The sequence below is a fragment of the Bradysia coprophila genome, chromosome IV, assembly GCF_014529535.1.
Source record: "Bradysia coprophila strain Holo2 chromosome IV, BU_Bcop_v1, whole genome shotgun sequence".
NCBI lineage: Eukaryota > Metazoa > Arthropoda > Insecta > Diptera > Sciaridae > Bradysia > Bradysia coprophila.
The window spans coordinates 5,057,560-5,068,119 of NC_050738.1; the positions used below are offsets into that span (position 1 = coordinate 5,057,560).

Sequence of the window (10,560 nt, forward strand, 5' to 3'; positions counted from 1 at the left end):
CTCAGGGGTTCAAGAGAGTTTCTGTATTTTAGAGCAATTACCAGCACTGCAAATGAGGTATCAATGGAAAGCTTAGACAATGTATGTCACGACTAGCATCTTAGGTTCACATTAAGCGTCATCAGTACCAGCCCAGACCTGTCTAAAGTTCACACAGATTTTGAAAAAAATTTCTTGCATTTTTTGCAAACATATATCAATGAATCTAATCAAACTAGGCATGACCCGAAAGTACTTGAGCTTTCCAACGAGCCCACTCTCACCCGGAACGATCATTTATAACGGCCTAAAATTTCGGATAAAAAACACTATTTTTCCAACTTCGGAGATCTTCCACCAGCAACCAGGTGTGGCTCGAGACTGTGTGAGGCCTGTTTTGAGGTCTACTGGCAAAGACCTTTCAAACCATGTATATATCCATCCCAGACGAAATGGGTCCGATTTTGATAGGTGGATTTTCAAAAGAATCCCTCTAAAAGAGCAGTCTGACAATTTAGAAGTTTGTCTCATGAGTTGAGAACAAGTGAAATACACTTTTTCATGTACAGATATAGAGTCAGCCGTGGTGCTGTGTAGTCCTGAAATTAGGATTTTAACAATTTAGAAACAAATACATGTAAACTTTGTACTTTACTTGTGTCATAGTGATAAAACATTTAATTCCTATCTAGTTTTGCTGTACGTTTTGAAATATAAATAGCAACCGCAGGTTAGCGCACATTTTTGTCATCGTAGTCGATAGTAGATGGACACTTAGGAAATTCGCGCCTATTGAGCGCATAATTCATTTGTTTTTACATTGAAATATCTCTATGAGGGTAGGAATATCGTGTCCATACATTTCTTTTTTAAATCTTCGTAATTTTAACAATGGGAGCGAACTGTGTCCGCGATTTTTGGAAATGGGTGCGAACTCCATTTAGATTGTTTCCAGAGAAAGTGAAAATTGGAAATGGCTCCGAACTCGATGTAGCTAACGAGATAGCTTTCTGGAAAAAAGGATTTCTATTTTTGTTCGAGTTCGTCCCCATTTCCATTTTCTCGGAAAATACTCTACATCGAATTCGCACCCAATTCCATTTTTCTTTTGTTCTTTGTTGGTTCTCAAACCTTTATCTGAAGAAGATTTTAGTTTCTTAGAAAACACTTTACACCGAGTCCGCACTCATTTCCAATTTTTAATTTCTCTCCATTTCTAAAATTACGAAGATTTGAGAAGAATGTATGGCTGCGAAATCCCCAACCTAAAGCAAGAATCTCGCTCGATACCAGGCTGGTATCACCAGTCGATGACTATTTTTTTTTAAATGTAACTGGTTCAGGAAAAACTACGCACAAACTATCAAATACCAAAGTTTGAAACACGCCCCGCCATTTGTCGACGTCGGCGTCCAGCGACGCAAAAATTATTGAAATTTAAATATTGGAATTAAAAATTAAAAAAATCGTTCTTCTTTAATCCGTAATGTCCCTTTGTCTGTTTCATTTTTCTTTTTTCACATCAAACAATAGGTATGCCAACTTTCGAATATTTTCGAACATTAACTAACACTGTAACGTAATTTGCACCCTGTTACGAGTCCTATTTGTTGTGTTATATTTTCCAGCTGAAGAAAAATCGATTCTGTTATGTCAAACAGAAAAGTCCTGTGAAAAGCTTCTCGTGTTGCTTTTCGGTTGAAGTTTACAAAGATTCCATTACTGAGTGTTTTGGCTCGACAATGTTTGCCTAAATTTGTCGGGATAAAGCTATTTCAACGTTAGGTATGTGTGAAACAAGGAATTTAACTTGATGATCGAGTATTTATCCGAAGAAAAGGATTTTTCTTTTGTTTGCTTTGTTATTGATTTTTTTCCCTACGACGACATAATGCGGAGATACTGTTCATAATATGCAGAGCATAATAAACCTATTTTGATTGAATTTTTAGTCGAAAATTTCTTCCCCTGAACGTTTTGAACAATTTTATATCGTGGCGTCGGAAAACGGCCTCAAAACGCAAAGCTCTAGGGTTTACCCGAGTCCGGGGGCAGCCCGGAGAAGTAAGATTTAAAGTGATATTGATGGTTAAACCCTATATGATTTGGACAAAATGTCTTTTCAAGGTGTATGGGCTCTACCCCTGACTGCAAGCTGTAACATGGTTGCAGAGGAGAGTAATCATACCGAAGAGGAAGCATCACCGACGGAAGAAAAAGATTGCAACATGTTGTGTTGTTCGGATGGCACAGAAATGATGATTAGCGTTGAAGAGATATTTGATATTGTCAAAAATGGGTGCGTTGAGTGTTGAGTACAATCGTCGTTGGTGATTAAGAAAATTTATCGAAATTTTTCAATTCATTTAAGTGAGGTGGTCGATCTTGAGAATTTGATCGAGAAATTTGGATTGGAGACGCTCTGTGCCCGAGACAAAAATGGTTACTCAATGGCACACTGGGTTGCACTGGATGGCAATGTTGAGATGATGAGGTATTTAGTCGAACGTAATGCTCCAATCGATCTGCGTTGTCTTGGTATCCAAGGACCTCGACCTATTCATTGGGCATGTAGAAAAGGACACGCCTCTGTTGTTCAGGTAGATCTGAGAGATTGTAGAACCTGTGTCCTATTCACACGCTTCATTCTTAGGTTCTACTACAGGCGGGCGTTTGCGTGAACGCTGCAGATTTGAAAGGTTTTTTTATAGGAACTTTTACCTGTGAGTGCACAATTCACTCATTTCCATTTCTCTTTAGGCTTAACACCACTAATGACTGCTTGCATGTATGGTCGTACAGCAACGGCTGCCTATCTTCTCGGTATGGGAGCCCAGAATGGACTAACCGACATCAACGGAGATACGGCATTGCATTGGGCCGCATATAAAGGACACCCAGATCTAATGAAGCTGTTGATGTATTCAGGCGTTGATCTACAAAAAACTGATAACTTTGGTTCGACGCCCTTGCATTTGGCTTGTTTATCGGGAAATTTGATGTGCGTTCGATTGCTCTGCGAAAAGAATAACTTCGACCTGGAACCGAAGGACAAGAATCAAAAGACACCACTGATGTTAGCACAGAGTCACCGGCATAACGACGTTGTTAAAATGCTGTACACCGTTATCAAAAAGCGTTCGCGTTGGATGCCACCGCTGTCGGAACTATGGGGACTTTTGTTCGGAGGAGCAGGCAACAGCAAAGGACCATTGTTGCTGTTCACATGCTCCGTTTTATTGTGGGGATATCCAATGTACATGATACGGGTATGATTGAACCCTTGTTGTACGCGTGACAATTTTTTCACGAAATATTACTACTCGAACAGGTGATACCGAAAACATGGAACATTCTTCGCAGATCTCACTATTGCTTCATTTACTTCAACATCGTCATGTGGATCAGTTGGATCATTGGTGAGTGGAGTACAGAGAATTTGAAGTGTTTCGTTTTCCGATTGCAATTGATAATGTTACTATTTCAGCCAACCGAAGAGATCCGGGCCACTTGCCTTTGAATTCCGATCAGTACTACAGAGCCATCAAGCAAATTCCCTACTACGAAAAATGGAAAAAACGAAACCTCATTTTGACCAGATTATGCCACAGTTGTCGTTGTCTGAGACCGCTCAGAGCGAAACATTGTCGGGTGTGTAACAGATGTGTGGCTTATTTCGATCATCACTGTCCGTTCATGTAAGCTACTTCTTTTCGAGATCCAAGTCTTGAGAGAGAGAGAGAAAAATGTGCTCAGATCGTAATTGTCTGAATTTCAGATACAATTGTGTGGGACTACGAAATCGCTTGTGGTTCTTCCTCTTTGTATTGAGCGTAGCGATAAATTGCTCGTTTACCATTTACTTCGCTTGTTACTGTGTCATGATGGAAGGATTCACTTTGTTATATCTATTGGGCTTAGTCGAAGCGTTCTCGTTCTGCGGACTTGGCTGGATACTAACATGCACTTCGGTGAGACATTTATTCAAAATTTAGTCATTTCATGCTTCGCGGTTTTCGTCCCCATTCATGAAAAATTACCTGCGTACCTGTCTTGGACGATTGACTTTTAGGAACTTTAGGCTGTTTAAAATCTGTCGTCCAAGACACACGTAAATAACTCTTGTTTCGTCGATCTTTTAACATTCCACAATTTTTTTGCAGATTCTACACGCCTGCATGAATCTAACCACCAACGAAATGTTCAACTACAAACGCTATCCCTATTTGCGTGACAAACGTGGCCGTTACCAGAATCCGTTTTCTCGTGGTCCCGTTTTGAATTTATTCGAGTTCTTTGTTTGCTTGCCCGATCGAGTCGACGACAATGAGCTGATGGTCGATGAGAACATTTGAAAACTACCTGCGGCCCCATGATGTTCGAAACGAAGCAATTCACGCGCATGAAATTTTCACTTTTTTTAATGAACGATCCGATGGGTATGGCAAAGATTTAGTGTGGACTACAACGCAGGGGATAATTTAGAGAATTAAATTCCTGAAAATAGGCCCTGCTACAACTTGTGGAAAATTCAAGCTATTGGATTCGATTTTTTCGTATAGGAAAGAATTCTGAATATGATTTAGTGATGATATAGCAATACCCTCTCTAGCAACCAAATTAGGAAAAGGTGGTAAAACTATACAGTGTATCCTGTCATAGAAAATTTTACACTTTTAAAAGTAAATTAAATGAAGTATGAGCAGCGATGTTCTTTTTTGTGTTGAAAATATTACGTCTCCTGTTACCATTTTGTTGTTCGAAAATGAATAATTTGTGATTTTGACGTCTTTTTATGTGTGCTCAGTCATTTTGGTGTGGAAAAATGAAGTTTAAAATTCGTCGTTTTCGTGTGACGTCGATATTGCTTTAAAAAAGAGCGCGGCACGGCAACTCTATTACAAAAAAGTCAGTGTCACATTTGTCAAAAGGTGGTATTTTGACTGCGTCGTTTGTTTGCTAGAGAGGGTATTGGATGTAGCGATAGCAGATCTTGGGTCAGGTGACAGTTTCATTTTTTTAAAATCCCTGACGACTTCTCCGAACTAAAATGTTTTTTTATGCCAAATACTGCGAAAGTTTGTATTTTCGGTCCTCAAATGGTGACCGAAAGTAAAAAAATTCAGGCCTTGGGCCGAAAGTAAATGTCACTGTCATCATTTTACTTTCGCCCCGTTTGCTTGCGTATTTGCGGGCCGAAAGTAAATGTCACTGTCATCATTTTACTTTCGGTCCTCATATGTCTCGAAAACACATGTTCACTTGATTGAAAGTACGCATTGAGTGTAGTGTTGTGTTGACGATAGTCAAATGTTTTGTGAGCAAGTGAATGTATGTTTATAGTAATTTCATTTGTTAAATTGTTTTTATTTTTATACCAGGGGGCTGCCGCCCCCTGGACCCCCGCGGTTTTCGGCATTTTGGTGTTTCTACAGCAAATTTTGTTGATAACTCAACAGTTTAATTAAAATTATGTTTTGTTTCGGACCGAAAATACAAATCTTCCGCAGTATTTGGCATAAAAAATAGTATGCATCACTCGGGGCAAAAGTAAAAAAATTCAAATCGTGTGATTGCCGCCCTTGCCTGCGGCGCGGGCTGCAAACTTCACACGTTTGAATTTTTTTACTTTCGCCCCTTGTTATGCAAAATACTATTGCCTGGAAAACTGCTTTCCTATTCCTTTGATTACAATGGCTTTTTGCTCACCAAAACCAATAATGTCCTCACAACCAAAGCACCGAATATAACTTTTCCAACAATTTCATGAAACTAAAAAACTTAAGCTTTGGTTCGTTTATACTTTTTACTTAAATATGATTTGAATAAAATTCTTACAAAACTATTGTGATTACAAAATATAGGTTTTTATTATAAAATGGAGAAAAATTCACGGACATAGTACACGTGATTATAAATATGCTTTGGATTTGGATTCATAAAAATAAAATAAAATTTTTCGATTAAAATTTGTATGCACCATGTCACTGTTACAGTAACGGTAAGCCTTTAAAATGCTGTGTGCTCCAATCGAGACTAAAATTTAGTAATACACCGCTAAAAGAGCGTAAAAGAGAAGAGAATGACCAGTTCCCATCTAGATGAATGATGCGTCAAAATGTGTATATGTAAAAGTCCAGTTAACTAAGAAAAACCCAATTAATTTAACTGAGCTCGATGGGTGAATACTCTTTTTGACATTTTGTCTCCATCTTATGGCTTATGGTGAACACAAAAACAGAGCCTTCGGTCTTCACAACATTTCTACAGTCCTTTGCGGATTCAGTTAACGGCATGGAGTTACAAATACTTAATATTTCCCGTCAAATTATGAATCAAGTTGAATGGAATAACGGTCAAGAGTAACAGCGACATGTGCCTTCGCCTTCGTCAATTTATTTTTGGTTTTTCCTATGTAATACTTTGATGATTGAAATCAAATTTTGGATGACTACTTTCGACGATGTAAAAATTGAACAAAATTTATCTCTAAACCAGTGAGAGAGCGTAAGGATTGCGGAAACATTAAGAAAAACGATTGAAGTTATCCTGAATCAAAATGAAACGAGAATTTAAGACTCCTAGCAGATATATGGCAGAATATATCAAATCCAGTGATTGTCAGTGTCAGGCAGGGCTAATTGTGGGGAATTTTAATTCTGAATATTCAGAAAATTTCTAAAAAATTCACAAAAAATTCCTAAGGATTTTTTTAGGAATTTTTCGAAATTTGTAGAAAAAAATTCCCAAAAACAAGCACTGACACTGGTGCCTGACATCAGTAAAATTTAAAAATTTTCATCAATTGCAAGCGAGCCTTCTTTCAACACTTTTTATCTTAAATCTTTGAATGTGCACAACATTTTTGTTCAAAAGTACATTCGCGACTCGTCAACTATTCGTCATCTAACACTAAACACTAAAAATTCCTAGAGTACAAAAACTTACATGCAATCTTTGTTCGTACACCAACAGCGGACATATAAATTTAAATTCGCATCTTAACTCTCAAAATTGAAATCGTAATTATCCGGATCATCGGGAATCGGTGGCGATTCCGATATGTCAATTCCCTCCGTATCCAACAGTCGTAGTTTAATTTCCATCGACAGCAATGTCTCAAAATCATCGTCCTTCTGTTTACTTACCATTGGCTGACCCAGCAGGGCGTTGATACCGTCTGTCCAGTAGTTGAACGTTTGCTCATCTGGCGACACGAAGTCCAACGTAGCATTGTCCATGTTATCGAATGTAATTGAAAAGCCAAGATTTACGGCCGATTTTCGTGCCCTCATTTCCTTCATATGTGGACATTCCTTGCCAACGAGCAACTGTTTGATATCAATCACGAGAACCTTGTTGCCGAGTTCTTCTAAAGTTGGCACAGTTTTCTCGTCACACTCACCATAGTGGATGACTTTAAAGTTAGGACTCAGACGAACATACCAAAATTTATCTTTACTCCGAACGCCGCGTGAATATTTGGAAAATCGACTACCCTCCACTAAGTATCCCAATCGCTGTGCCTTTATCAATGCCATCACTTCCGGCGTTATCTTTTCCTTTAAACTAACGATGGCCGACGCAGTTGACTCACATTCTTCCTTTGAAGTCCTTTCCTGTTGCCGTAACGTTGTTATCGTCGCATAGGTCATCGTATTGATTTTCGCCTTGAAGTCATCAAAGTTGCTCGGACGCAATTTCAAACTTCGCGTAATCTGTTCCCGTACGACGCTCAACACTTTGGCAAAATCTTCACTCGTTGCCCGCATATCCTTCCATGTCTTGTTCAGGACGACGATGCAAACGCAAAAGAATTCCTCGAATGGATGATCGTGGGTGAAAAACATCGGATGGAAATCGACACCCTGTTCGAGTGGCGCTTCACCGATGTGTAAAATTTCGCACAGCATTTTCACCAATTCGATGCTCGTGCGACCGAATTGACAGTCATGTTCGTCCGCCCGACAACTATTTTCATGCACCACCTTCGTATACAATTGCGTGTAATTTGTAGCAAAATACACCATACAATCCAGTGCCAAAATGCCCGGTGGCGTCTCATTGAAATCTTGAGCCGGATTGATGTCGCATTTGAAACCAAGTTTTTTGTAGTAATTCGAGTAAGCATTGTTCTGTCGACGTGCTGTAACATCTGCCTGATCGGTAGTGCCATCATCGAATGCAATGCGACGAAGCTTCTTGATTTTTTCGTGCGCATCCTGGTCCTGTATATTCATTTTCGTCATCATTTGGTGCTCGAGCAAACCGATAGTCAATTTCTGTAGCACGTACAACTGATGAGCCATTTCCGTGCCGATGTTGGAATTGATAACGCTGGTCAACAGAACATTTCGATATTGTTTCGTACTAAATGCCGACGCAATGGTTTGTTTCCGCGGATCGTCGGCCTTCTGGAACAGAGCGTTGATCAGAGCGATGGTATTTTGCTGGATAACCGGAACGGAATCTTGTAGTAGCGACAGTAGTCGCGTAAATGACACATCCTTTTCAATCAGTGCATATTTGGTGCTGTTGTTGACCGTATTCTCTAGCACGGCCAGAGCGCATTGTACGACTTCTTTGGCATAGGTGGTTCTATCGTTAATGAACGCAATGTTTCTGGCTATGAAGGACGGCTGTAAAATATCCCACGAGACCGTTCCGTGATCCATCAATTCGACGAACGACAGCATGACAAATTTCAGTATGTCCGGTTCGGATTTCTCATCTTCAATCATTCCTAAAACAAGTTCAAAAGAGCTGCGTTATAACGAGTTCATGCAGTTCGCCTTGGCTATACAAATTTACCGATGACAATGTCCAGTCCTTGTTCCTTGATCAATTCAAGAGCGAACGTCACGTCACAGCTTAGTGAAGCAAGGTTCTCCAAGACCGCAGTTCGTTCAGCAGTTGTACCGGATTTAAGCGTTTCAAGAATATCATTCGCCGTCTTCGATGGTGAATGCCGAAGACTCAGCACTGAACCATTTTTCACCTCATTGCGATTCTTCTCGGTGACGTAATTTTTGTTGTTCACTTCGCAAAATTGAAGAGCATAATTTTCCGGATCGGATACGTTCCAATTGTTGCAAATGAATTGAATTATTCCTGGAAAAGATAAACCGTTCAAGCCGGCGTCTCGGAAAAACAAAGTCATTCAACTAACCTGTTAGCGGTTGCCGACGATCAAATTTAATTAATTGCGGCAATTGGTTTTCAAACTCCACGGCAATCCTCACGATATGCGATTCTTTCAGGGCAGGCATAACTTTCGTTGTTGTTGGTAACATTTATGTAGAGGAAGTCATATGCAACTACAATTTCCGACTAACAAACCACTCTTGAGTTCTGATATTTTATGCTTCGACAATGTAACACCAATCGACGGACAATATTTTCGTGAATTTACAAAGGTTTGTTTGGTAAAAATGGATTAAAATTCGTAATCTGTGCACAATAAATGTTTCACTTATCCATTCGTCGATCAAAAAACTGATTCATAAACGTCAAAACGTCCGTTGTATGCATGTGTATGTAAAGAGAGAGGGAGAGAGTAGAAAAAATGAGGGTTCACATCACATGGTTCGTGAATGACAGCAGTTGAATCAAGGAATATTGCTAGGTAGCGGTAAATAAGCAGAAGATGGTCATTCAAATTAAAAGACAATTTATTGTATTTTAACTTGCCAAAAATATGTGGTAATAGATTATGGAATCATGTGATGTCCGTTGGCAAGAGGATCGCCATAGGTTTCGAGTAGGGTTTGATTTTTGTTTTTAACACTTTATTGACACATTCAAGTTTTTTAATTGGGAAGTTACACAAATTGCTTGGTGTAAAAGAACTTAACCTAGCACAAAAACCCACTAAAACCCTATGCTTCCACCTACATAAAAAACCCACGCTGAACAAGCCAATCTTAATCTGTCCTGTTTGTCTGAAAACCCGATGTCACTTCACAATCTTTTCCGCGTTTCTTCGACACATCTCTGGACTCCAGAGTCTGAAGTGTTTCACTGAAAAGAACCTTACAATTCCCAAAAAGATCACATTTCCCAATCTTTTCACAAGGAAATGCTGCTTTGAAACTAATTCCTCGACTAATTCTATATAACATTTTGTTATAAAATTACTGATTACATATCAGCGCTCTACTTTATCGTGTGACAACTTCACTGTTATCATATTTCATGAATATGTGAAGTTGGTTCACAAAAATATGTAGCGTTGACATCAGTAATTTTCAGAGATATGATAAGTAATTCGTATGTAATTTTCTCCCATATCGTACAACTCATTTTAAATCACAGATTCCTTCTATCTCCCCACAGGCATACCAACTTATCATTTCTCTGTTAATTTTATAGAGTGTTATGATGAAAGAGATAGAAATATTTTGACAAGTACCCCAAGGCAACTTATAATAAACTGGTCTTCGGTCCTCTCGCTCTCAACGTAACACGTTGAAAGAGAAAGCAATATTTTGACAAGTACCCCAAGGCAAGTTAAATTAACTAGTCTTCGGATCTCTCGCTCTGATCATAACAGTCTATGGCTAGATGTACTAGCAATGTAAC

General features: G+C 39.1%; 2 protein-coding genes across 2 annotated transcripts; one reads left to right on the top strand and one right to left on the bottom strand.

The window, feature by feature from the left end:
* Positions 1-1,615: 1,615 nt before the first annotated feature.
* LOC119085991 (palmitoyltransferase AKR1) lies at positions 1,616-5,033 on the top strand. The gene is made up of 10 exons (XM_037196561.1): positions 1,616-1,764; positions 1,932-2,043; positions 2,107-2,278; positions 2,351-2,579; positions 2,633-2,678; positions 2,740-3,248; positions 3,311-3,398; positions 3,467-3,677; positions 3,758-3,950; positions 4,143-5,033. The coding sequence occupies exons 3-10, from the start codon at positions 2,142-2,144 to the stop codon at positions 4,332-4,334; spliced, it is 1,605 nt and encodes a 534-aa protein (XP_037052456.1). The 5' UTR covers positions 1,616-1,764; positions 1,932-2,043; positions 2,107-2,141; the 3' UTR covers positions 4,335-5,033.
* Positions 5,034-5,766: 733 nt separating this feature from the next.
* Positions 5,767-9,518, bottom strand: LOC119066672 (engulfment and cell motility protein 1). The gene is made up of 3 exons (XM_037169259.1): positions 9,149-9,518; positions 8,791-9,090; positions 5,767-8,722 (listed from the first exon to the last, which is right to left on the bottom strand). The coding sequence occupies exons 1-3, from the start codon at positions 9,270-9,272 to the stop codon at positions 6,981-6,983; spliced, it is 2,166 nt and encodes a 721-aa protein (XP_037025154.1). The 5' UTR covers positions 9,273-9,518; the 3' UTR covers positions 5,767-6,980.
* Between the last annotated feature and the right edge of the window lie 1,042 nt (positions 9,519-10,560).

Bases quoted from the DNA above. Each gene is read 5' to 3' on its own strand.
- LOC119085991 (XM_037196561.1), top strand. From the start codon at position 2,142: ATGGTTGCAGAGGAGAGTAATCATACCGAAGAGGAAGCATCACCGACG. The intron at 2,679-2,739 runs GTTTTTTTATAG...ATTTCTCTTTAG, and splicing joins GAACGCTGCAGATTTGAAAG to GCTTAACACCACTAATGACT. The intron at 3,399-3,466 runs GTGAGTGGAGTA...TTACTATTTCAG, and splicing joins GTGGATCAGTTGGATCATTG to CCAACCGAAGAGATCCGGGC.
- LOC119066672 (XM_037169259.1), bottom strand. From the start codon at position 9,272: ATGTTACCAACAACAACGAAAGTTATGCCTGCCCTGAAAGAATCGCAT. The intron at 9,091-9,148 runs GTTAGTTGAATG...TATCTTTTCCAG, and splicing joins TCGTCGGCAACCGCTAACAG to GAATAATTCAATTCATTTGC. The intron at 8,723-8,790 runs GTAAATTTGTAT...AACTTGTTTTAG, and splicing joins AGGACTGGACATTGTCATCG to GAATGATTGAAGATGAGAAA.